Source organism: Oryx dammah, unplaced genomic scaffold (assembly GCF_014754425.2).
Source record: "Oryx dammah isolate SB20612 unplaced genomic scaffold, SCBI_Odam_1.1 HiC_scaffold_23, whole genome shotgun sequence".
NCBI classification, from domain to species: domain Eukaryota; kingdom Metazoa; phylum Chordata; class Mammalia; order Artiodactyla; family Bovidae; genus Oryx; species Oryx dammah.
In genome coordinates, this window is record NW_024070207.1 from 14,358,189 (window position 1) to 14,385,610 (window position 27,422).

Consider the following 27,422-nt stretch of genomic DNA (forward strand, 5'->3'; position numbering starts at 1 on the left):
TGCTTCCTGGTGGAACCATCTCTATACAGACTGTGTGTGCCCAGTGCATTTGGTGGGAGAGCTGGATTTGATGTTTGCTCAGTGCACTGGCCACTGTCACCTTGGTAATGGGTGTGGCTGGAGACAGAGCAGCTAGAGCTGGTGGTGAGTGTGAGATGGGACTTCCTCTCTGCTCAGTGGCTGTCACCACCCTCCCAGGGGTGGGGCCTGAGCTGACTGTTTTTCTCTCCTCCTCACACTAGGACCTTTGCCGCAGAGAAAGGGAATGCTAAAGCAAGTGGGGCCCCATGTGCTGGCCGCCTGAATAGCTGTGCACAGCTTCACTCAGACATAGCTTCAGGTGCAGACCCCCTTTGTCCCCCACAGCCTTCACCACCCCTCCCCTGTGATGGCCCCTCTCTACAGGAAAGACGGTGCCTGTGTGAACTCTCCGCATCTGTTGGGAGGTCAGCTGTGGTGCAGTGGCTGTTGTCAGACATCTGGGGGGTTCTGAGGCACTGCTTCGGTAAGAGCTAAGAAAGTTCCACTCAGACCTCTGTGTCCCATGGTTGAATCTCTTCCTCTGTCGTGGGCACCCCAGATCCAGTTCAGCACTATGGCATGGGTTGAGCAGGACCAGAGTATTCACTGGTCTCAGGCTGGTGGGTGTGGCAAAGTGGTCACAGGAAACCCAGAGCTGCTAAGGCAGACCTGTCTCTGCCTTGCCTCAGGGGCAGTTCTCCTTTGTCTCTCACAGCTGATCAGTGTTCCCAGCCTCAGCTGTTCCTGCCCTGTTGTAGAACTGCTCCATATGGTGGGTGGGGCCCTTGTGATCCCTCTGTGTGTAGCAAGGTGGGGGCGAGCTGTGGTGGGCTGGCTGCCGTCTGAGACGTTTGAGTCGGTGTCCACGGTGGCCATTGCTGCCCCACTCGGGCATTACCCTGGGACTTGGTCACCTCTGTGCCCCATGGTCAAGTCTTTTCCCTGGTCATGGCTTCCCGAGATCCAATTGCTGTGCCCTGACACAGAATAGACAGGATAGGAGTGTTGCTTGGTACTTTGGGCTGGGGTGCATGGCTAGCTGGTTGTTGGAAACCCAGAGAGCTCAGAGCAAATCTTTCTCTGCCCTGCCTCGAAGACAGCCAATGCATACCCTCCTCATGAGTGGAGTCCAGTCCTCTGGCCAGCCAAGGGGGCTTGTCTCCTCTACATAGGACACTAGGTCTGGGACACCCAGTCTGTGGCTTGACCTGAACACACCCCACCTATGCAACCTCCCTTTTCTTCTGATTCCCCTCCCAGGGGCACAGGTCTTGACCTGATTACTTTTCTTCTCTTCCTACTGGATTATGTGTGGATTGTTCTTACAACCTTGGTTGTACAGGAGTGCTTCTGCCAGTTTCCAGTTAGTTTCAGTGAGAATTGTTCCACGTGTAGGTATATTTTAGATGCATTTGTAGCAGGAGGTAGGCTCTACTTCCTTGTTACTCCACCATCTTGATCTCTTCTCTCCCACTTTCCTTTCTTATAGTACTTAGTGTTGTTTGTTTGCAGACCTATCCTCTCTACTAGATTAAATGCTATGGACAATGGAGGCTACATCTCAGTGATGTCTTTTCCATTGTGCTTAGCATATAGTATGTATGTGTGTGCTAAGTTGCTTCAGTCGTGTCTGACTCTTTGCAACCGTATGCCCACCAGGCTCCTCTGTCCATGGGATTCTCCAGGCTAGAATACTGGAGTGGGTTGCCATGCCCTCCTCCAGGGGATCTTCCCAACCCAGGGATCGAACCCACACCTCTTAGGTCTCTTGCATTGGCAGGTGGGTTCTTTACCACTAGCACCACCTGGGAAGCCCCCTTAGCACATAGTAGGTACTCTGTAAAAGTTTATGGAATGAGTATATTAATTTATATTCAGCCCTTATCATACCTTATGCAAAGAGTTGACTCATTGGAAAAGACTCTGATGCTGGGAGGGATTGAGGGCAGGAGGAGAAGGGGATGACAGAGGATGAGATGGCTGGTTGGCATCACCGACTCGATGGACGTGAGTCTGAGTGAACTCTAGGAGTTGGTGATGGACAGGGAGGCCTGGTGTGCTGCGATTCACGGGGTCGCAAAGAGTCAGACACGACTGAACTGAACTTACCATACCTGTCTCCTGTGACCATTTTCTTATGATTTTGAAGGTGTGACCCCAAAATATGTTGAATGTGAGTATATTAAACTAGTAAATATACCAAAAAGGAAACAGACTGACAGAGAAAAAGTGAGTGGTTGCTAGTAGGGAGAGAGATGTGGGAAGGGGAAGATAAGGGTAATGGGTTAAGAGGCACAAAGTACTTTGTAATAAGCTACAAGTACATATAGTACAGAACAGGGAACATAGTCAATATTTTACAATAACTATAAATGGTATGGGGCTTCCCTGGTGGCTCAGATGGTAAACAACCTGCCTGCAATGCAGGAGACCCAGGTTCGATCCCTGGATCAGGAAGATCCCCTGGAGGAGGAAATAGCAACCCACTCCAGTATTCTTGCTGGAGAATCTCATGGACAGAGGAGCCTGGCAGGCTACAGTCCATGGAGTCACAAAGAGCTGGACATGACTGAGCAACTAACACTTTCACTTTTTTTTTCACAAGCAAGATACTCTGTGGTGTCTCAGGCTTTTTCTGACCCTGAGACTCTGTGACCTTTTGATTTTCCTTGAGAGTCTTTTTATTGTTTGTGGGGAACAAACCCCACAGAATCTAGGAGACTTGATGTACAAGTTTTGTTAAGTGCTATCAGAAAATCTGTTATTTAAAGTGATTTTTTTTCATTTACTTGCTGTTTTACAAAATAACCCTTACAAATACAGTCAATCACTGGAAAGCAGATTATTCAAGTAAGTCATCAGCAAAAATGGCAGAGTGAAGACTTCTGAAAATTCTACCCATAATAGAAATGAAAAGCATTGGCAAAGATGATCAGAACCAACTTTTGCAGCACTCTGGAAATTAACCAAAGGTTTGCACCAATCTGTGGAATATTCATTTATTCATGAAAAATGACTGCCTTATAATAGTCAGCTTTGTGGCATTTTCACTTGTGCTATGCCCATCTTTTGCTCTCCAGCTTTTCAGTGGCCTTGAGAATTCACAGCTTGCAACCACAGGGAAAGCCAGCAACCTGGTAACCCCTGGAGGATGCAGAACAGGTTTGAAACTCCTGTACATCCTCATTTCTAGAGAGCTGTCATTATTTGATCTGTCTGGCAATTCCCTGGAAAACCCCACATGTAAAACTTTATTTGTCTTGACTTGGAGGTGCAGATAGCCTCCCCTTCTCTGAGTTGGGGGGGTGCTTTTCTGGAAAACTATTAGAGGCAACTGATTAACTTCACAGCTATTTGAGGAGTAGATAACCAAAAAGTTTGAAAGGTAAAGCTGAAGAATAATATATTTGTTGGGACTTTGAAAAGTTCAGGCATATTCTTGGGAACCTAGAGGACCACATGCCTGCTCAGGGATATGTGCAGTCCCAAGGCTATGTGCATGCTCAGAAAAGATCTGAGAAGGCCCTCAGCTCTCACTCTGGCTGACCTTGAGCTCTGTATAAGCAGAAAGGGACGACTAAGGCAGAGTTAATCAACTGCCTGGCTCAGTGTTGAAAGCATGCCCTAGCATGTACACAGAGCGTCTTGGCCAAGACTGGGAGACTTTTCGGTTCCAGGAGCTTATGGAAATCTTTTTCTCAGTTATTATTTGACTACTAAGCTAACCCAGCAGAGGCTTCAGTCTTTTTAATGATTATTAAAGTAGAATGGAACAGAGTGAAGCCTGTTGCCCATCAGACCTTATAGAAGCTGATTCTTGGTACACCAAGCTGCAATATTTGTAGCTCTGCCTGTATAGTTCCTATGTCTTTAAACAGGTTGAAAGGGCAAGGAGCTCATATAAGTCTGATGTCTTTTTTGTTAATTTTAAGGTAAGACAAAAGTAGTTTATGAAAATTTTTTTCAGAAGGATGGCTGTTAGTGAGAAGTGATTTGTTTGGAAATGCCATTTCACTTCTGTACCTCAACCACAACCCAGTTGGCTTCTTCATCTTTCTGAATTCTTGTGGAAGAGCAAGTCCCCTTTCCTCCCCTAGACTCCCTTTTATACACTCTCCTCATGTTATCGCTCTGTACTTCTGTTAATCTCATCTTCTGGTCTGGCTTTCTTTTGTTTCATCCCTGTAGTTTTCAACTCAGGCTGGTTATGGGCTGACACACTGCGTTCTTGGAGTCCATTTTCTAGAGACTCTGGAAGAATAGAGACTGTAATTGCCCTTTTTTCTGGCCTAGGGGTGAGGGGTGTAAGAGCAAGAGGAAAATTCTTTGGCTATCATTTTGGTCAGAGCCATCTCAAATGAAGCAGTGTAGTTCTCACAGGCTGTAAGGGGCTGTACTAATTTGACCAGATAACTGGGCAGTGACTCACTGAGACAGGGTTAGCGATAGAGAATTTTTTTTTCAGCCAGTACTAAAAAAAGATCCAAGGCTTATATGCATACATGCTGTACATTCATCCAATACCACCTTCCTCATCCCTACCAGGGGAATGCCAGAGAGGTTGCCCCTTTCCCACACTTCTCTCAAGTTGCTTATTTTCTGACTCTCCCCTCCCCTCTGCCCCCCTTTTCTGGGCTGCACTGGGTGTTTGTTTTAGCCTGATTTCTCTTGCCTGTGAGGGGTGGAGAATGGGGTGGGAAGGTACACAGTGTGATTTACGCCACCTCTGTCCACCACCTCCTGGGGATGGCCTGACCTGGATGATCATTTTTAGCCTGCTATTTCCTGAGCAGGGGCCAGGGGCTGCGGCCAGGGGCAGAAAGGCTAAGACTGTGACACGAGCTCCCTGGCAGATTTGGCAGTGATGAGTTTTCACTGGGGAATGAAATGGCTGTCTCATTTCTAACTTCTGTACATTGGAAATAGAGCCGTGGCTGTGACCCTAATGATGAAAACATCTTGAGGAGAAAGGCTACCTAAATCCCTGAAAGACTGGACTTCTGTCAGATATTTCAAGGAGGGCAGTATTAACTTCAAACAAATTATGACTTCAATGTATACAAATTATACACAGTATAATGTCAGCCTCCAACCGAGTAGTCTGTTTTCATGATCAGATAAAACTCATTTATTTATTTCTAGGAAAGACCATTTATTTCTATGAAAACAGCATGCTCCTGCCTTAGAAAACAAAGCCAGAAGAAAGCAATTTGTCCTTTCAAGTGAGCTAAACACATCCCGCAATGATATTCTTTATAGGAAACTATTCCCTTGGCGCTCTTAGGGGCTGATCTGGGAGAGCCCTTGCAGCTACTGGTAGCTGCACAAAATGGCCCCTACTGGCTCTGAGCTCCCCTCCCTGTAGGGTCTGGGAGCCTCCAATTGCTGAGATGATAAGATGTGTGCTCGGTTGTCTCAGCTTTGAACTTGAAATATGATTTGTCATTGAAACAGCACCATAAACTATGAAATATACTAACAATTTCATTTTTCTGCTTATAGGTGAAGATAGATTTTTCTAGGCTGGCTCGGAAACTTACTTACCACCTATGATATTCTTTCTCTCAGAAAATTATTGGCTTGGCCAAAAAGTTTGTTCAGGTCTTCCCATAACCTCATATGGAAAAATCCGAATGAACTTGTTGGCCGACTCAGTACTTAAAGGAAACTTGTGATAAGGTCCTTCCCTTCACAAGTCAATCTTGAGTCTTTTAGCAGATCCTTTCCCTGCAGGCAGTACAGAAGTGAATTTTAACTCCTCCCACATTACCTGGACATAGGTTCTGAGAGTGTGGCCTTTGAACTTACGAGATTTAATTCTATTTTGTTCAGTTCCTGTCTGTTGAGAGATAACCATGGTCATTTGTGAATCCCAATAACAAGTTCTATTTATCAGTTGCTTCAAGATTCTTCTTTGTAGAAGTTGTAAGTGAATAAAACACTCAATTACTGATAAAACATCTGGACTTCCAGCTAAAATATTACATTTTCAGAGTTGTGTATATAGTGTTTCAGGCTTGTCATAGCCCCCTTCTAAGCCACCAGCTGCTAGAAAGCTCACATTAGTCCCTGGGGTCTGATTAGACATGGAAAGAGGTCAGGATGCAGGTACTATTGTGTCACCGTGTACTACACTCACACTAAGACAAGCTAGAAAGTGGCTGTTTACAAAGAAAGCCCCATTAGAACAAAATGTTTGGTGTCATTGTGACCAAAACATCATTCAGAGATGGTGCCAAATGGGACCATGAGAAAAGGAAGGTCTAAACAGGTGGTCAAAGGAAATCCCTCTCTTAAAAGATTTTGAGGCCCCATAAGTGTCTTTGTTTCTCAAGCAGGAGGATTTGCTTCCATTAGATTCCAGTGGTGAATCTAAAAAAAAAAAAAACAAACACCTAATTTTTACCTTCAGGACAAAGGTAATTAATAAATCATAGAAGCAAGTCCCCTCTATTACATTTTGCTTAAGTTTCTTTCCTTTTCAGTTTTATCCAAGTATGAAAACCAGATTACTATTTTTGCTGACTACCTAGAAGAGTTTCCAGATACAGATGAGCTGGTATGGATCTTGGGAAAACAGCATCTTCTTAAAACAGGTAAGGTTTGGTTGCATTTGTCTGTGAGAACCCAAATGAGATGGGTGCCCGAGGTTGAAGTCCTACCCTGTTTTCCTTCTTGGGTTGATAAGGGGTTAATGCTACTGCTAGGCAGATTTACTTTACAGCCGGAGGAGTTTAAGCCTCTGGCCCCTTTCTTGCATGCAGAGACCCTTCTGAGGCCCTAGCAGTGTGTTCACATGACCATAGGTATTTGTACAATTTGAAAAAGTTATATATTTTTTTTCCTTAAAGGAGAACGCCCCAATTCTATAAGCCTTGGGTTTCAAAAAACATGGACCAGCTCTGGGTATTACTAACCAGTATCTAGTCTTTGATGACTACATACTTCTTATTCCTCTCATGTCCTGATGAAAAACACTGCCACCCAAGGGACTTCTAAACAGCCCATGGCTGTCACAAACGGTCTCAGATACTGAGAAGTCTTATAGTTTTAGAGCTTTTGCTGACTGTGGTACTGTCTCAGTTTATTCTGATTTTGTACAGAACTTTTAGCCACTGCAGCTAGATGGAAAGGAGGCTTGGCTTTCTCTTCTTTACCATTACATTCTTATAGATTGAGAAAGACCTTTTAACCTGAAAGTGCTAACAACCCCACACATAGGTAAAACCTAAACTTGGGAAGAGGCAGCTCTGAGTTTTGTGTCTGAAGAGAGATCCTCTTTGGAGGCCCTAGCATGGAGGGAGGGACAGGAAGAAGCTGACCAAAAGGCAAGAGAGGGGGCCTCCCTGGTGGCTCAGTGGTAGGGAGTCCACCTGCCAATGTAGGAGACATGGGTTCAATCCGAGATCCAGGAAGATCCCACATGCTGCAGAGCAACTGAGCTTGTGCACCCCAGCTACTGAGCCTGTGCGCTACAGTCTGGAAGCCACAACTACTGAAGCCAGCTTGCCCTGGAGCCCGTGCTCTGCAGCAAGAGAAAGAGCCTGCGCACTGCACCTAGAGTGTAGCCCCACTCACCGCAACCAGAGAAAAGCCCACGCGGCAACGAAGACCCAGCACAGCCAAAAATAAATAAATAGATAAAGGGCAAGAGAAGAAGTTAGCATCTGCTAATTCCATTTGAGTCTGGCTTCATCCTTTTGACTGGAAAATCCTGAATAGTGGAGAGCACCTAGTGCTAACAATGAGGAGACCTTTTGTATTCAGACTCTTCTACCTTGGATAAGTCACTTTCTGGATCTTAACTCCTTTTGCCAGTAATTGACAGGAGAGGGACTGCAGGTGATCTCTTCTAGTTGTGCATTCCCCGACAACAGGGATCCCCAAGTTGCCAAATATGCCCAGTTTCAAATGTTAAGTTGGAAAAGCCCTTTCAAGGTGAAACTCTAAAAGTCCAGGGCTTCCCTGGTTTTCCAGTGGTTAAGAATCTGCCTGCCAATGCAGGGGACACAGGTTTCACCTCTGGTCCAGGAAGATCCCACATGCCACAGAGCAGTTAAGCCCATGCACCTGTGCTCTAGAGCTCACAGGCCACAATTACGGAGCTCACGTGCTTAGAGCCTATGCTTCACAACAAGAGAGGCCATTGAGAAGCCCACACACAACAATGAAGAGTAGCCCCCACTTGCCACAGCTAGAGAAAGCCTACACAGAACACTGAAGACCCACTGCAGCCAAGAAATAAATAAATCTTTAAAAAATGCCTACACAACTTTCCCCAGCCTTTCTAGCCTATAGGCAAGCCAGAAGACATAGAGAATATCAGGGGAAGGAGTGAGGGGCGTGAGCATTTGTGACAAGGGGATAAAATAATAGCAGATTTATTGTGTACTGTACCATGTAAGCTACTGCCTTCCATGTAGTGTTATCTTGTTGAATACTCATCTCTCTGTGAAGTGGATGCAATTCTTCTCCCCATTATATAGATGAGGAAACTGAAGCTCAGAGAAGTTAAGTAACAAGGCCACACAGTTGGTAAGTAGCAGAATCAGGGCTCAAACCCAGGCAGAGCATGACTCCAGAAGTCTTACTCTTGACCATTTTACATCTGCTTCCCATACTGTGCTAGGCGCTGGTGACATGAAGGGGAAGAAAAATCCAGACAGCTCAGCTTTCTGATTTGTTCAAAGGAAAGGCAGAAGAGACAATAGAGACTATTGGTTAACACTGAATTGCCTTTTCTTGTTTTAAAGTGCAAAGGCTATAAATTCTGTACAGAATTACAAATATAGATGTGTTGTTGAGAAGGGGGAGAAAGAAGACTAAGAAAGACAGACAGAAGCACATCTAAGTACAGATGGACATGTGGGAGCCATATTTGTGGCCACTGAAGTAAATTTACGCTGTAAAATATATACAGGAAAGCATGCTTTGAAAAAAATTATAAAAGCATTTGTGATGTTATATCACCATTTAGATTATTAGAAATGCCAGTGCACTAATTTCTTATACACTTAATTTGCTTAGCAGGGACATCTTTTTATTTAAAGATTTATGTGCACACACAAATGCCAACAACCTGTCCCTTGTTTTAGGTAACAGACCATGGATGCTGATGAGAGATCCAGCCAACTATCAGGCAGGGGCTGACTGCCTTGTCATTAGGTTGCCCAGGATGCTTGCTTTTCCTGGTCCGTGTCTTTTGGCCATGTGATCTCAGTGTTAAGTACCTGCTGGGGCTATGGAGCTCAGTGAGGAGACAGGAGCCACTCAGCATCATTGTAACCAGTAGCTCTGGTCAAAATATAGGCGGGAGGAAATACTGAAATTATTTGGCTAAAATGAGATTGGGTTTCTTATGAATTTCCCTTAACCTCATAACAATGGAAATGACTGGTTATTTGAAATTTAGTTTGCCCCTAGCTCAGAAATCAAAGACAGATATCTTTAGATGAGATACGGTGATTTAATTTTAATTTCACATTTAATTACAGAAAAATCTAAGCTGTTGTCTGATATAAGTGCTCGTCTATGGTTTACATACAGGAGGAAATTTTCACCAATTGGTAGGTATATCATTTGTTATACTGTGCTTTCTTCCTTGTAGATAGCTTTCCTGAGGTTATCAGTGATATCATGGAAACCTCAGAATTAACAGCTCACTATGGTGAAGAATTTAACTTGGGGGAGTAGCTGATTAAGTCTTATGCTTCATACAGAAGTTTCGTTGCCAATGTGCCTCAGCATGTATGGTTCCGTGGTGTTAATGTGTAATGCCGGTTTACTTTTGAGCCCACCTCCAAGTGTTTGGGCACTAGAGATATTGTTTTAAGTCTAAGAGCAACAAAACAGTCACTTTTAACTTGATACAATCCACTGCTTTATGGAGTTATTTGATTATTAAAGACGACTGTACCTTGAAGGAAAGAAAATAATTCTCTTGCTTTTTTTTTTCTTCCTATGATATGAAAACACCTTGCCACTGAGAAATGAATTATAGTGGATATCCTTGGCAGTTAAGAATACCAGCTGCTGTCTAGAAAAAAGGACAGTTTAATGAGCTAAGTGAATAAGTATCCCTCCAGAGAAAATTTGTAAAATGTTTGCAAACAGGGTTACTTCTTTCTAATCTTGTGGTCCTATAGAAAAGGATCACCAAACTCAGTTGGTGGAAGCTATTCTCCTAGAGGAAACCTGTCTGACTGATTTTGTTTTGGGACTGGACCTAATAACTGGAGTGAAATCTATCTTTCTGATAAGTGTGAAAAATGAAGTTCACACAGACTTTTTTTTTTTTGCTCTCCATAGGAAGTACCTGAGTAAAATACACAAAAGAACAATCTTTACTACTCAGTAATTCTAAACTGTTAACTTTTTCTGGATGAAGAGATCTTTGCAAGATTTGAAAACATTTGCAATTCAACTCTGACAATGTTTTGAAAGAGATGATCCCTTCTTTATGTGGGCTTCATTGCATATTTCCGTACTAATCTGGCCTATAATCCCACCATTAGCAAGAGCCAACGGACTCCACTTCCAGCTGACAAGTTGGCTCAACTCTCCTCATCTTGCTGTAGCAACTCTCCTTCAGTCCCCACAACAAAAGGAAAGGAGCAGCCATCTTGGACCACTTGTCTTACATGGTTGATGATGTCGTTTACGGTTAGTCTTGTGAGACCATGCTTATAGCATACTTTTCCACTTCTGTGTTGGGAGAGGAAGCAGTGAAAGCATAATGTCTCCTCTGCCATCCAAGTTGTCTCACTTCAAAGTACTTTGAAAAAGGATATTGAGCGCTGCCCCCCACCCCATGCCCGGCCACATATATAGGATTTTTGTTACATCAAGTGTTCTTCAAATGGAACCTGTTGCCTTATTAATTGGTTTTGTACCTTTTAAAAATATAGTATATTTCTAATTTATTAATAGTATTTTATATTAGGGCTTCCCTGGTGGCTCAGTGGTAAAGAATCCACCTGCCAATGCAGGAGACACGGGTTCAATTCCTGGGTCAGGAGGATCCCCTGGAGGAGGAAATAGCTGCTCACTCTAGTTTTCTTGCCAGGATAATCCCATGGACAGAGGAGCCTGGTGGGCCCCAGTCCATGGGGTTGCAAAGAGTCCACTTAGTGACCAAACAATGTTATGACCATACTCATTATACCAAATATTTACATCATCTTGAATGGGTGGTAGAATACATTTATAGATATTCTCTTTTAATTCTTATAGTATCCACTGATAGTAGGCAAGGTATATGCTATTATCTCCAGTTTACAGATGAGACTTAGCTTAGGTAACTAGAGACTGGTCTTCTGATGCCTAACCTAGGACTCTTTCCTCTATTTACATTCTCCTTACCATTCACAGTTTCATAATGTATATTTAGAATGGTCAAGAGCCTTCCAGATTTCCTTGACCATACTGATGATCAACTTTGGTATCATTTATTCTTTAAGTCAGATAAGATTGCCCTCCTCTGGAAGTGAGCTGTGAAAAGCCAGATTTGGTCAGGCAGATGATGACATGTCATGGATTAAGTGTTGGTAGTCAGTCATCTACCAAAATTGAATGCATGCCTGGATAGCACTAAGCAGAAAACATACACGGCAGGTTTTTTTCATTTGTTTATTTTGCCTTAGGTCATAGAACCCGTTTTGGTTAACTCAGTTTTATCTTTGCAAGTTCTACCCTGTAACAAACCTTCTTGGATATCTGGCTTTATCTCTTGCCTCTCTATTCTGAGTATGTGTGCCTATCTATACTGTATGATTTTCCAATATGCTGATGTTTCAGGAAAGGGCTATTTAATGAACTCACGTTCATTCTCACCCATTTTGCCAACAGGGGGAACAGGCCCTTCGTCAGATGCTGGCTGGGGATGTATGCTACGCTGTGGACAGATGATGCTGGCTCAAGCCCTTATCTGCAGACACTTGGGAAGGGGTGAGTTAAATTTGTTCTGTCTCGGAGACCTCTGCAGTCACATTTACTGCTGATGGTTTAGCCTTGGTGCTAAAGGGAACAGAGCTGCAGGTCCTGAAGTGCTCTCTGTAAGCCCAAGTGGTGGGGCTGACAAGTCAACAAACCCTCTCATGAGAAGGAAACAGCTGGCATTTCCTTGTAACTCACTAAGCCAGAGAGTTATTTTCCTGGGACAGAACTGAACATTGAGTCAAGTGTATCATAGAGTTTCCATCTTCACTATTGTTCACGTGAGTTCTTAAACAGGTCAGATAACAAAAGGAGCCGGAAGAAGTTGTGGTGGTGAGCCTGTTTTTTGACCTCATTTAAAATATTTGTCTGGTGAAAGATGTCAGTAATCTAAAGGAAGTGCCTAATGAGGGAACCAGTGCTATTTTGGTTTGGGTTCACTGATGAGGTCCACTTGATAATGAAGGAATCCTTAAATTAGCTTTCTCAGGAGGCTGCTTTATTAAGAACTTCCCAACACAACATTGTAAAGCAACTACATTCCAATAAATTAATTTAAAAAATAAAAATAAAGTTTAAAAAAAGAAAAAGTAACTATGTGAAGTGATATATGTGTTAATTAAGTAGATTATGATAATCATTTCACAATGTATAGGTTTATTAAATTATCACATCATATATCCTTTTAAAAATCATGCTGTTTAAGCTAAATATATTCAATTTTTATTTGTCAGTCATACTTCAATAAAGCTTACAAAATTTTTTAAATAATAAAGAGTACACACTATCTTAAAATTAGAACCTTCCAGTAATCATTGTTGGAACACTCGAGTCTTGCTTTCTTAAAACATATGCATACTTCTCGTGGGCTGACCTTGGTTAGATGCCAGTTCAGGAAGTTGGGTGAAAGTCTGGTTTGCCTTGGGAATGAGGGAATGAAAGGCCATGGATGAGATTGGGCTGCTGAAATCTTCAGCTGTTACTCCTTGAGATTCAGAAGTACAACAACTGACTCCCTTTCCCTGACTGTACAACCTCACACATCCTCCTGCGGTTACCGGAGAAGACTGGAGAAGAGTCTGGGGAGGCTTTAGGGCTTCATGCCTTTTTTTCAGGGTTTAGAATGTCCCGTGCCTGCGTCCCCTGGGTAGTATCATAATTTCTGTTTAACAGATGAGGAAATTGAGGCTCAGGAAATAAGGTGACTTGCCCCAGGCTGAACAGCAAGAGTCATGGATTTGGGAATAGAATGCAGGTCTTCTGTCTCCTTGTCCAGTGATTTCTCTACTGTACACATACTTCTTGGAATAGATCCATTCTTACTGTTTTTACTTTCTCATTTATGAAACACTTCAAGATGATTCTTCTGGAAATGAATCTTGTGGAGAGCAAACTGGGGAGTTTTCCCCACAATCAGCAGTCTCAATTGTTTTAATGTAAAAGCAAGTAGCAGGAAGAATGTGGAAATAGATCTCATAGCTAAGATATTCGAATGAGAAGATGTGATTTTATAAAGTATTTTGGAGCATTTCCTTTTTGGTTATTTTGCAGTTGAGGTGAGGTATTAGTTGACTTATCACTGTCATCAGTAAATATTTAGTGGTACATACCAGCCAGCTAATCAGTATTTCCCCCAGAGTCAGACAGTTCAGTAGCTGGTGAAAAACAGTTGAATGCTGTTCACCCTCTGAAGACTGCTGGATGTAATGTTTAAACATTTGGTTTCAGAAATACAAAAGCAAAGAGAACCAAAGACTCTGGAGATAATGGCCTTTGCCTTCCAGTAGATTTCACTTGTGAATTCAAACACTTTCTAAAACCTCAGGAGAGAAATTTCTGTCTTGGAAGCCAACTAAGTCTCAGAAATCTGTCCCATTAGACAGAGTTCCTAGAGCTGAGGGAATGGGAACAGTGTGTCCTGTCCACAGAGGTGACGATGAGAGTTTTTTCAGAGTTGTCCTCAGCAAGTCATAAGCAGCCCCTGTAGAACTGGGGGGCTGTGTGTGCCTGAGGCACAGATCAGATCTCTACAGGTGTAATTATTTTAGTTTTGGTCATAAGGAAACCTTCAACACCTGATAACAAAGGTATTTGTTTTTCCAAAGCTCAGTGTGGCCTTTTAAAAAGGCTGTGTAAAAAATGGCAGTGTGCATTTCTTTAAAAAAACCTTCTTAGTTGCAAATTGTTTTTATTCCCTTGGAAATACTGGTGTGTCAGGATGGCACTTCCCCTCACCCTCCATGAGACTCTTGTCAGTGCTGCTGAAATATACAAACCAAAGCCATTGGTGTTTGTGTGGACGTGAGACACTACAGGGTCTGAGTGAGACCCGGATATACTGCTGGGTTTTAAGGTGACATCCTGGGCACTGAGTAGCTGACCAGAAAGGGCTTGTGTCCCTGTTTTCAAGTAATATTTATCCAACTCCAGCTCATGGGCAAAGTCAATTTCTTGGTCAACTTCTTGTCTTGTTTTTACTTTACACCCACTGACTCTCTGAAAGAAATCCATTTACAGATGTCTTGGTCATCAATATTGAAGATACTTGGGAATATTCTGACCTGATCGTTCCTACTTTCTAGATGTAACGCCTTTGTTTTCCTTCTAACCTTGTAGTCAGAGTAAGACTGCAGAGATAACAAATGGTTATAAACATGATTTTAACTCTTTTTTTTCCTAAAAAGACTGGAACTGGGAGAAACAGAAAGAACAACCCAAAGAATACCAACGAATCCTACAGTGCTTCTTAGATAGAAAAGACTGTTGCTACTCTATCCATCAAATGGGTAAGGTCACATGAGTAGTTTAAAGCCTGTCTTTCTGTTGCATAGTCCAATTAAAAGGAAAGAAACACTGTGAAATTCAGTTTACTTTGCCTGTACTTGCTTTTCTTTTTTTTTAATTTAAAATATTTTATTTCATGTGGGATCTTTCGTTTTGGCACATGGAATCTTTTAGCTGTGGCATGTGAACTTAGTTGCATCAGCTCCCCAACTAGGGATTGAACCCAGGTCCCCTGCATTGGGAGCTCGGCATCTCAGCCCCTGGGGCACCAAGAAAATCCCTGTACTTGCTTTTCTTGTCTCCTGCTTTATATGTGGCTCCACTAAGTCATCTATCTGCTTAATTATTTATGCAGAAAATTAGGAGTTTGTGGTTTGTTGGAAGACCTTTCACTGACATGTTTATTTTTTCCACATGAAAACAGCACAGATGGGCGTAGGAGAAGGGAAATCAATTGGCGAATGGTTTGGACCAAATACAGTTGCACAGGTGTTGAAGTAAGTAAAAAGGTTGGGCATGAGCCTTATTCTACTGTCTCCTATGCCTGCCTCCACCAACTCAGTATCCCATCAACCAAGTGGTTCTTGCCATCCCAGTGAACCACCAAACATCTGTACCCTTTTGCTCAAATACGTCTTTGAAGTGTGTAATGTGTGTAGACAACTGTCTTTGTTTATCAGAGTTGTAGTCATGAGTACCAGTCCAGGTAGAGGCCCCTCAGGACTCATCCCATATCCCCTCGATAGATTGGTGCTCAGACACTCAGCCATCAGCCTGAGGGTCACTTTGAAGCCAAAGGATTTGTACTAAGGAGGAGGGGGAAGCCTCCTAGGGAACAGCCTAGGGAAGGCACAGACTCCCACCTTGTATGGTATTTTAAAAAATCTTCATTGATTCATTCAACAGTTATTGGGCACCTCTACTATGCTAAGTATTGGGTGTACAAAAATAAACTAGGTATAATTCTCGCTTCAAGGAACTTCCACCTATTGGAAGACACAAACCCCAAGGGAGTCTTGGAATCAGTTTGTCATCTTTCAGTAAACTCGGGGTACCCCAGCATGGTCCTTTTGCTCTTGTCCTATTAAGTCCCAGAATTCACCTCCCACAGCAAGAGGCAACATGGAGAGGCCAGGACCAATGCCTTGGAAATGAATGGGGTGAGTGGCATTGGCACTTACACCCACAGGCCACCTCACCTATTGTCACTCTCCTTCCTGACAGCCTATTACCAAATGGAAACTCCATGAGGGCAGAAATTGTGTTTTCCTTGTTCACTCCTATAACATTAGCACATTAAACCACCTGGTACCTGTAGTGAAGTGAAGTGAAGTGAGCTCCCTCAGTCATGTCTGACTCTTTGCGACCCCATGGACTGTAGCCCACCAGGCTCCTCCATCCATGGGATTCTCCAGGCAAGAATACTGGAGTGGGTCGCCATTTCCTTTTCCAGGGGAACTTCCCAGCCCAGGGATTGAATGTGGATCTCCCAAATTACAGGCAGGTGCTTTACCCTGTACCTGTAAGTGCTCAATAAATACCTGATGAATGAGTGAATGAAAATGGCAGCCAGAGTTTGATGCTGATTTAGGCATCAGATTTAGGCATCAGAAAATTGAAACCATCGGAGAAGGCAATGGCACCCCACTCCAGTACTCTTGCCTGGAAAATCCTATGGACGGAGGAGCCTGGTAGGCTGCAGTCCATGGGGTCTATGGCGTCACACAGAGTCGGACATGACTGAAGCAACTTAGCAGCAGCAGCCTTCTTTGGTCAGAGGAGGCAATGGCACCCCACTCCAATACTCTTGCCTGGAAAATCCCATGGATGGAGGAGCCTGGTGGGCTGCAGTCCACAGGGTCGCTAAGAGTCAGACACGACTGAGCGACTTCCCTTTCACTTTTCACTTTAAAGCATTGGAGAAGGCAATGGCAACCCACTCCAGTGTTCTTGCCTGGAGAATCCCAGGGATGGGGGAGCCTGGTGGGCTGGCGTCAGACACGACTGAAGCGACTTAGCAGCAGCAGCCTTCTTTGGTAGCTACTTTAATTCTTAGGCTCTCTGGAGCATGATGACAGGACCTGCTTCATGCAAAATACAAATGGGGCACTGTTTCAGTTATTAGCCAACCTTCAGGGAGCTAGAATGTTTTGGAAATGTGCTCGTGAGGGGAGTAGTCTGGATTTCTTGGGGACCCAAGTGAAACGTATTATCTTGGAATCACCCTTTGCTAACAGTGCAGCTTCTCTGAGACCACTTTCTTTCTTTAGTCTGTAGTGCATTTTGGGCCATTGTTGGTCAGGTGAGTGAGGATCTGGTGGTATTTTAGGAACCACTGCAAGAAGCCAGGGTAGAAAGTATAAAAAATTGGAATGGCTGTGCTGATCCCAAAACCTAGTTTGATATGGTTGGTTTATAAATGACATCCCTCAGAATTTGCTTCTTTCTTCTAAAATTTGAACTTCTCAATAACAAGTAAATGGAAACATACATTTAAAAAAGAATTTAGGTGGATTCTTACTCATCATGAATGTTATTATCAGGAACAGCACTATGTGATGATAATGATTTCGTTATTATTATTTTGGGGAAAGATAAAATGAATGAAATGAAAATATAATGGTAACTAACCTCTTATTGGGAGCTACTTTAGTTTGGGAGAGAATGTGTTTTTGTTTCATTTTGTTGGTCGTTGAGACTGGGCTTTACCCCAAAATCCCATAGTAGCCAGGTTAAAAATGTCTTCTTCAAACTGGCTAGAGGAGAAAATAAGGGAGAAATAGACAACATATTTTACTCAGATAATCTCTCTTAACTGGGTTTTCTTTCTAATCTCCTCTGAAAGTGAAAGTCACTCAGTTGTGGCCAGCTCTTTGCAACCCCATGAACTATACAGTCCATGGAATTCTCCAGGCCAGAAGACTGGAGTGGGTTGCCACACAGTCCTCCAGGGGATCTTCCCAACCCAGCAATTGAACTGGGGCCTCCTGCATTTCAGGTGGATTCTTTACCAGCTGAACCACCAGGGAAACCTCTGAAGTCATGCAATTTAGCACACGCTATGGCTCTATGTCTTCAGTTCTTGACCAACAAGGCCCAGCAAGTCTCCTGGGACAACATTCTTACTGCACTTGGGGAGGGACCGAAGAGATCATCTCCTCTATCTGTTTCTCTCTCTCTCTGGATTTCCCTGGGGCTTATTCTTCATATTATATATGATTCTAAACAAATATATATATATACACACACACACATATACATACACACACAGGTATGTGTGTGTGTTCGTGCTAAGTCATTTCAGTTGTGTCTGACTCTTTACAACCCCATGGACTGTAGCCCGCCAGGCTCCTCTGTCGGGGATTTCCAGGCAAGAATACTGGAGTGGGTGGCCATTTCCTTCTCCAGGGGATCTTCCCAACCCAGGGATCGAACCCAGGTCTCCTGCATTGCAGGCAGACACTTTAATCTCTGAGCCACCAGGGAAGCCCATATATATATATTTAAGTAACAGTTTTCCTTTTTTAAAAAAAGCAATAAGTCAGAATGTCTCACATTTAAGAAAAGAAAACAAAATCTCTTGGGAGCAAGTGTACTGGTCCTCTCTTGCCCAGTAGGAGTAACATCATTTTGCGAGGCAGCCTGTTCCATTTTTATAAAAAGCAAGGCCTTCTTTCTGAGGCTCAGAAACAGTGACTCTGGCATTTTCAAAGTCCCTGGACATGGAATATTCCAGAGCTTGGTCAAAGGAGCCAGACCTGACCTGAATCCCACAGAGAGAACAACTTCTGTGTGGCTCAGCATTCGGTAACTTCTGGAACACTGGACATACATAGGTGGTACTATTTTCTGCCGAGATGTCCATCTTCCCCAATTGTGACTTCATTGTATGTTGCTTTGCAGAAAACTTGCTTTATTTGATGAATGGAATTCCTTGGCTGTTTATGTTTCAATGGATAACACCGTGGTCATCGAAGATATCAGTGAGTCCTTGGCTGGTTTACATTCTCGGGTGGTTGGGTATGGAGGTTCTTCTTTACCATTCAGAACATGTAGGGGGAAGAGAGGGAGAAAGAAAGAGAAAGCGAGAGAGAGAGAAAGAGAAAGAAGAAACACACACATGCTCTCTCTGGCCTGCCCCTCTAGCAAGACAGGGGAGCACAGGGCTCTGGTTAATCATTCCCTGTACCCTTTTTTCTCTTCCCTTTCAGCTTTCTGAAAGGGGAAAAAAAGAGAGGATCTTTGGTGTGCCTCAGTGAAGTACCAGATTCTTTCCCTGCAGGACACCCCAAGTGCAGATAACCAGTTAAACCAGCCATGGGTCTTCTCTGGCCTCCCCCGCCTCCACTGTACTCTCCAACATGGGGCTCAAGAGACCAACAGATCCAGTCCCTGTTTCCAAGGCCTTTGTAGCCTAGTTGACAAATGAGATTCTCCCAATGAGCCCATCATATCTGAGGAGACACAAGGAGTGTTCAGTTGTCAGAAGGAAGAGAAGTAAGGGCTGGATGAGTACCCTGGGCTTCCTGTAGCAAGTAGGGCAGCAGGGCCCCGGTGGCAGCGGGAAGGGCCTTCCAGGTGGGGACTGTCACGTCAGGTCTCCCTTAGTCTTGTCCATGGTGCATCTCTTAGGGCTGGGTACCCCTTTTTAACCTAGCCCTGTCTTCTGTTTCTAGAAAAAATGTGCCGCACCCTGTCCTTGAGTGCCGACACACCTGCTGAGAGGCCCCTTGAGTCTCTGTCTGCTTCCACCCAAAGTAAGGGCCCCTCAGCCTGCTGCACGGCCTGGAAACCCTTGCTGCTTATTGTGCCCCTCCGCCTAGGCATAAACCAAATAAACCCCGTCTATGTCGACGCCTTCAAAGTAAGTCACACCTTTCCCCAAGCCGCCTGCGGCCTGCCCATCCCACCACCATCGTGAACCCGGAGATCCGTGAGCAGCAGTCCACATGTGAGCTGAGAATCTTGCGTTCTCTTTCCCTCCAGGAGTGTTTTAAGATGCCACAGTCTTTAGGGGCATTAGGAGGAAAACCAAATAACGCCTATTATTTCATAGGATTCTTAGGTAAGATAAGAGTAATCACAAGTAAGTCACTGTGGGCTAGGGGAGGGCGGGCCCAACAAGGTCTGCGTGGAAGACCAGGCAATTCCAGTTAGGAGGCCCTGGCCTAGCCTGGAGATGCTTTGGCCTGTAGGCAGCTCATCCTGCCTCTAGCCTGGAGAGTAACACCTACCTGTGCCTCACAGAGACCAGTGTCTCTGTCTCTTTGCCTCTCAATATGATGGTTCCATAGCTGTGTTCACTCTGGACGACCCCAAGGTCACAGCATTGCTTCAGCACCTCTTTTTTCCTCTGGGACCCAGGGCAGCAGGGCTTCACTTCCCTGGCCTTGCCGATCCCCTTCTTACTGGAGCTTGGGCATTTGGGCCAGGAGCCATCCTCTGACTTCCCAAGACCACACAGCTGGGCCTGCTAGCTTATTGTTCAGAGGCTTGACTGGGTGGAAATTAGAGGAGGTGAAAACAGAGGTGTCCCTTTTATGATAATGGAGGCTCAGCCTTAAAACAACTAAGCTACTGTGGATCCTGATGAGCAGCCTGACATTCCTGCCTCAGTGGACACCTCTGGAAACCCCTCCATCTTCCTCACTAGCTGTGACCAGAGGCATTGAAGGCCCTTGGCACACAAAAGGAGCAGCCCGGCTCTTCCCAAACTTTCATGTGCACACGAATCACCTTGAGATTAACATGCAGGTTCAGCAGGTCTGGGGTGGAGCCTGAGAGCCTGCATTTCTCACTAGGTAGGGCAGGTGCCGCTGGTGCCACACTTTGAGTACCAGGGGCCTAGATACCTGGTTAGTGCCTCAGAGTAAGGGAGCGATGTGGCCGGGGAGGCGGAATACCACCACCTCTGGCAGGAGTGGGCTCTGAGGAACTTACGGTACAAAGGAGAGCCAGAGCAGGCCTGGGGAATGGTGTGAGGGATGTGCAGAGGACACGGTGAGATGAGCTTGGCCACCCTCCCAACCCGTCTCTTCCTCAGAGATTCAGGGAGGTGAGGTGAGTGGGAACAGACAGACCTGGCCCCTGTATGTGGCCTGCCTCCCGCTGGCTCGGTGTGTGACAGTAGAAAAGAGAGTCAACTCTTTCAGTCTCAGGTTCCCTTTATGGAAAATAGGGCTGACCCCCAGCTCACCATGTTGTCACCTCACAGTAAAGCACTCGGTAAAGAGCCAGCCTGACCCCGATGCTTCTTTCAGCTGCTTACTCCTCTCTCCTTAAGGTGGGGTTTCTCTGCAGTTGCTGGGCTCACTCTTGAATGCTGCCACCTCCTGGTCGAGCTTAAGAACTACAGCTTGATGGAACATTTGAAAAGTGGAGGCTTTTACTTTCTAAATCTTCCCTGGTGGCTCAGAGGTTAAAGCATCTGTCTCCAATGTGGGAGACCCGGGTTCGATCCCTGGGTTGGGAAGATCCCCTGGAGAAGGAAATGGTAACCCACTCCAGTATTCCTGTCTGGAGAATTCCATGGACGGAGAAGCCCAGTAGGCTACAGTCCACGGGGTCACAAAGAGTCAGACACGACTGAGCAACTTCACTTACTTTCTAAAGTTCAAAACCCAGTACTTGGAGTTTCATAAATTTAGATGTTCTCTGTTTCTAAGCTTCTGGGTTCCTGTCAAAGAAACTGTTACAAAAATCTAATTCCTATTGTCTGTGCTTAAAGACAAACTGAAAACAGATTGGAAAATAATTGTGGAGGGATCTCAGTGAATTCCTGGGCACCCTGGCCTCCTTATCCCAGGTTACCCAGAGAGAATTTGCCAAGTTGCCATAGCCCTCCTTCTCTTGGGGGTCCCCTGGGCTGGGGAGACTTTGGTGGAGTTGGACTGCTTATGAAAGAGGTGGGACAATCCCCAGTTCCCAAAACAGAGGTTTACATAGTGTCCATTTGCCCATTAATTGCATAAATCTTTTGTTTAACCTTTACTTGAGGCTCCAAAGTCACCTCAACTCCCCCTTTCTGACTCACCCAGTTACTGTATTAGGTTTGGGGTGGGGGACCAGATTGATAGAACGTCTGAAGGAAGGGGACAGATGAGAGCTTCCATTTTCTGAACCAGGAACTCTACAGAGGATACTCTCTCCTCCTCCATCCCCCTTTCTTTCTCCATGTATGTATCTGTGTGTGTGTGTATATATATATATATATATATATTATCATTATAAGGGCTTCCCCAATGGCTCAGCAGGTAAATAATCTGCCTGCAATGCAGTAGATACAAGAGATGTGGTTTGATTCCTGGGTCAGGAAGATCCCCTGGAGGAGGAAATGGCAACCCACTCCAGTATTCTTGCCTGGAGAATTCCATGGACACAGGAGCCTGGTGGGCTATAGTCCATGGGATCACAAAGAGTCAAACACGACTGAGCACATATACTGATCATTATATTGTTTATGATAGATAAATATATATTTATATAATATATTGAAATATAAATACATTTATAGAGAGATACAGATTAGTATCAATAGTTATATAGAGATGGGGCTTCCCTGGAGGCTCGGTGGTAAAGAATCTGCCTGCAATGCAGGAGATAACAGGTTCAATCCCTGATCCATGAAGATCCCCTGGAGAATGAAATAGCAACCCACTCCAGTATTCTTGCCTGGGAAGTCCCATGGACAGAGGAGCCTGGCGGGCTACAGTCCATGGAGTCGCAAAAGAGTTGGACACAGCTTAGCGACTAACCAACACGAATATAGAGATGTATCTAGCTGTAGATAAATAGATAAGGTTAACCCTGAGGGGTAGAGATCATTATTTCCATTTATGCCTAGTGGAAAACTTAGAGGGGTCGTTTCCTCAAGGTCCCTAAGCTCAAAAGTAGCAAAGCCAGAGTTTGACCCCAATTTGGCTGTCTGTGCTAACATACCCCCTTGCTTCTCTAGTGGTCTCTTGCCCAGTAGGAGGCTGGGAGATGCTCCTGGTGTACAAGACTGTGGCCAGGGTGACAGCCTGGCTGGGTGATTTTTTCTGCTTAGAGAAGAGATGTTTGTCTCCTGTGGTTTGGTCGAGCGCGCCACCTGGAGCTCTGTCACATGAACTGGGTGTGTGCAGATGGTGGACCTGCCTGCTTCTTCTTCTTGGGCCTCATTGGAGACCTTGATACAGTCCCCATGTAATTTCTAGGGCTTTTTCAATCTACTGTATCTCTTTTAAGCAATGTTAGAAGTAGGCCAGCCCACAGAGCTCCATTACACACTCATACATACATACGCATACAGATACACACACACACACACACACACACACACACACACACACGGAAAAGGGCCAGACTCAGAGAGGACACTGTTATTATTCCCAGTATCTTAAACCAAAGCCTTCGCTGGTGGCTCAGCACTATAAGAATCTTCCTGCCAATGCAGAAGGCACAGGATCCTCTGGAGGAAGAAATGCTTCCTTTCCTGTCAAAGACTGACCACTGGTTTGAACTAAAAACTTTGGCTAGTCAGTAAGTTACTTTGTTTCTGTAAGTCCATGATCCACATCTATTGACCAAGTCCCCACCAAGCCAGACACATGGCTATGCAATTTTTGAATGAGCACGTGGGCGTGCTTAGTCACTCAGTCAGGTCTGACTGACCCCATGTTTGCGACCCCATGGACTGTACCCTGGCAGGTTCCTCTGTCCATGGGGATTCTCCAGGCAAGAATACTGGAGTGGATTGCCATGCCCTCCTCTAGGGGATCTTCCCAACCCAGGGATTGAACCAAGGATTGAGCCCAGGGATTGAACCCAGGGATTGAGCCACCAAGGAAGCCCAAAGGAGCATGAACCCATGCAAAAAGATCACATAATAAGGCTACTTTACAGAAGAGTCAATCCACTCAGATCATTTAAGGGGCTTCCCTGCTGGCTCAGACAGTGAAGAGTCTGCCCGCAATGTGGGAGACCCAGGTTCGATTCCTGGGTCAGGAAGATCCCCTGGAGAAGGAAATGGCAACCCATTCCAGTATTCTTTCCTGGAAAATCCCGTGGATGGAGAAGCCTGGAAGGCTACATACCATGGGGTTGCAAAGAGTCTGAGCAAGATACATCCTGCGTTTGTATTGTATTTCAAGCAGTTCACAGAAGTGAGATCTTCCCATTCTGATAATACTCTGTGAACTAACTGGAACAGGCCAAGTCACCTCAGTATAAAAACAAGAAAATTAAGACAGAGTGGAGTGGTTTGTCTTACGTTTGTGATAGAGACAAATTAAACTTGGCATCAGACGTCAGAAACACTCTTTGCCAACAGAAGCACTTAGATGTACCCAACACAATCCTGAATGCCATTCCAGAGACCTTTGGGGTGTCCTTCCCTACCCCATCCCCCTGCCTCAGACAGATCTCCCTTTGCTTCCCTAACCCAGTCTAGAACACAGAGGCCCAGTTGGTTCTCAGGCCTGGACAGTGAGTTTGGGGTGCCCCCTTAGGTACATCACCTCATGATCTTCAGTGGTACTCTCAACACTCTGAATATCAAATAAAAGTAGAGATTTTATTATTCCAAATCCCACCCCCCACCAAGTCCTGATTGGGATAGACATTTTCCTTTTGATGAAGCATTGTTTTTTCTCCCATTTGTAACAGTTGATGATCTCAAACTGGTTTTCCCAGTGAGATGTATCTGTGCTGATACTCATGTGACCAAGCAGTGCCTTCTGACAAGGACTTTCTAACACTGACTAACTTGCTAGCAAATTAAGACCAGAAGTCACCTCCCTGGTATTTCATCTGTGGCACAGTCAGCATTCCCATTTCTTTGGGAGGCCAAGGCCTTTTTGTTGCCCAAATGTGCTCTTTGAACCTATGGTCTAAGAACCTATGGTCTAGAGCAAGATGCTTTCCAGTGTTGAAAGAGTCAGGAAGCTTCCCTAATGGCACCTGGACTCATGGCCTGGTGATTCCACCTACCACCTCTTGGCTACTGCTGCTCACCGACCCCGCCATGTCATCTGTGGTTGCTCATTCCTCCCTTGTCCCCAAACCTGTCCCTTTCCATTTTTATACTTGGACTCTGAGGAGATGTAAATGCTAGGGCAAATCTTCACATGGAATGATTGGCTTTGAGGGTGGGTGGCTTCCTTTGAGCATGTTTACTCTCCTTCAGGCTTTCTGTTATCTCATTCCCATTGTCACCAAGGGAGGGGTTAGGACAACCAGAGTGACCCTTTCAAGGACAGCAGTGGGGCCAGGGTGATTCTTCAAAGGCTAATCAGGTGTCATTCAAAACAGGTGATGAGCTCATTTTCCTGGACCCTCACACAACCCAGACCTTTGTTGACACTGAAGAGAATGGAACGGTTGACGACCAGACTTTCCATTGTCTGCAACCCCCGCAGCGGATGAACATCCTGAACTTGGATCCTTCTGTAGCATTGGTTGGTATCTGAAGGTTGGGTGGGCCAAGAAACACACCGCTGCCCTATCACAGTTTGGTTCCCTGGGAGTTATCCAGGTTGTTAGATAGGATGGCAAGAGAATATTTGCTTCCCACGCCCACGAGAGGTAGTGTCATGTAGTGCAGTGGGGAAGGAATGGGCCCTGAAGCCAAGTTGCTCCAGTTAGGATCCAAGCCACTTACCAGCCATGGACTGAGGGGGTGTCCCTCTTTAACTTTTCTGAGCTTTGGCCTTCTCATCCCTCCCATGGGGAAAACAATTGCTCCTTCCTTGTAGGCTTGTGTGAGGTATGCTATGTGTAAGGTACTTAGCACAGTGCCCGGCATATTGTAAGCATTCTAGAAATGTTGGTTATTGTTACTGTTACCATCTTTCTCCGTTTTCTTTCTTGCCCCCTAAATATTGCCACCCAGGCACAGGGAATAAGGTGAAACATAGGGAGGGATAAGAGGCCAAGACCTGCTGGGTGGAAAATGTCCATTCCTCTAGGCACACAATCCAGGAAGTTGCAGGGTTCCCCCCACCCACCGCCGGAAGAATGTCTGCTGTTGACACATGGAAGGGGCAGCTGTCTGGGAACTAGCCAGTGGTTCTGAGGCCTGTCTGAATCCTCTCTTCCAGTTTAACTTGATTGTCAGAGTGCCGGTGGTAGAGAGCTGACAGAGTCCTCCTCTTGTTTTGGACCATTCTTTTAGTACTGTAGGATGTTCTGAGTATGGATAAAGAGGCCCATGGTTCTCTTTATTCTAACAGATAATTTCTTAAGGTCAAAGCCACCTAACTAATTAATACCTCTAGTTAAAAGTACTACTTGGCTTTTGTCTGCTGGTTTTATTGCATTGTTTTTTTTCTAGGTAGGTGTATTTGTGCACTGAATGTAATGGAATTAACCCTGTGCTTTGGAGACTGGTTTTCATGTTAGTATATCTCACAGTGTGAAGTGGGAGACAGGGAGGAAAAGGGATAGGGTAAAAGGGAAAGGGACAGAATGAGAGGGAGAAGCAGAGAGAGAGAAAATATGCACGAGCATGTGTGTGTCCTAGTGAGGCGCTGATGTGGGAGAGTGATAAACTCAATCTTCCTCCTCATTGCTGGGAGGATAGAGCCAAAGGAAGTGGCCCGCATGTTGTGTCACAACTCTGGGCCAATGGCTCCGTCTTGCAATACATAAGGCCTGCCTTGGTACCCCTGACCACTTCTTCTTTTTTTAAATTGGAATATAATTGCTTTACAATGTTGTATTATTTTCTGCTGTACGACAATGTGAAGCAGCTATATGTATACATATATCCCCTCCTTCTTGAACCTCCCTCCCACCGTCCACATCCCACCCCTTTGGGTCATCACAGAGCACTGATCTGAGCTTCCTGTGCTATACAGCTGCTTCCCACTAGCTATCTGTTTTACACATGGTGGTGTACATATGTGTGTGTGTTTGTGTGTGTGTGTATGTCAATTCTGATCTCCAAATGCATCCCACCCTCACCTTCTCCCCCACCGTGTCCACATGTCCATTCTCTACATAAGAGGGCATTTTTTGAGGCAAGATAATTTTGGATAAATAACAAATTAGAGAAGGGACATTCGTATATAAATGGCCAATAGGGAACTGGAGATATGAGATGGGTAGTGTATATATGTCATGAACAGTTCTAAGTTGTCTTCTTTTGCTTTCCCCCAAGGGGTTTTTCTGCAAAGAAGAAAAAGACTTTGATAGCTGGTGTAGCCTTGTTCAGAAGGTAAAGATCTATGTTTTTCTCAGTCTTAAAAAAACCAAATATTTTTCAACATAATTCCTTTCCAAGACGGTTTTTCATAGTAACAAATCCAGCCTGATATGACTTTATTGCTAGAGAAAGAAACTAAGATATGGGGAATTATACAGAACTTTGGGGAAACCAAAGGAAAACTTTGGTTTGAAATATGCTTACTTTGTCAAATGAACAATATTTTTAGCTACTGAATGTTCCGTCTCATTGAGGTTATGAGTCAATGAAATCTTCAACTAATTACCATTTTAACCTAAAATGTCAGTTTCATATAGGTCAGCCCAAATTCTTCTATACTCTGATTAAAAAGTTGAGGTGGTTGAATAAACCAAACTACTTTTCTATTTGTTTCATGGTACATTTACAGTTTAGTGTATTCCATTATGGTTTAAGGGGCTTACCTTTCTAGTAACTGTTTTATTTATATACTGATAAAATATAGCCACACTGCCACTTA

General features: G+C 44.5%; 1 protein-coding gene across 2 annotated transcripts in view; it reads left to right on the forward strand.

Moving 5' to 3' along the window:
* The window catches only part of ATG4A (autophagy related 4A cysteine peptidase), a 77,433-nt gene that overhangs the window by 38,150 nt on the left and 11,861 nt on the right, over positions 1-27,422 (forward strand). The window contains exons 2-11 of one of the 2 annotated variants that reach the window (XM_040265053.1): positions 6,507-6,617; positions 9,516-9,587; positions 11,869-11,967; positions 14,640-14,741; positions 15,164-15,236; positions 18,643-18,722; positions 19,416-19,603; positions 19,726-19,804; positions 25,030-25,175; positions 26,879-26,935. In XM_040265053.1, coding sequence (XP_040120987.1) covers positions 6,507-6,617; positions 9,516-9,587; positions 11,869-11,967; positions 14,640-14,741; positions 15,164-15,236; positions 18,643-18,722; positions 19,416-19,603; positions 19,726-19,804; positions 25,030-25,175; positions 26,879-26,935 — 1,007 coding nt within the window. The remainder of the gene's footprint in view (positions 1-6,506; positions 6,618-9,515; positions 9,588-11,868; positions 11,968-14,639; positions 14,742-15,163; positions 15,237-18,642; positions 18,723-19,415; positions 19,604-19,725; positions 19,805-25,029; positions 25,176-26,878; positions 26,936-27,422) is intronic. The other variant, XM_040265054.1, reaches the window with a different exon arrangement.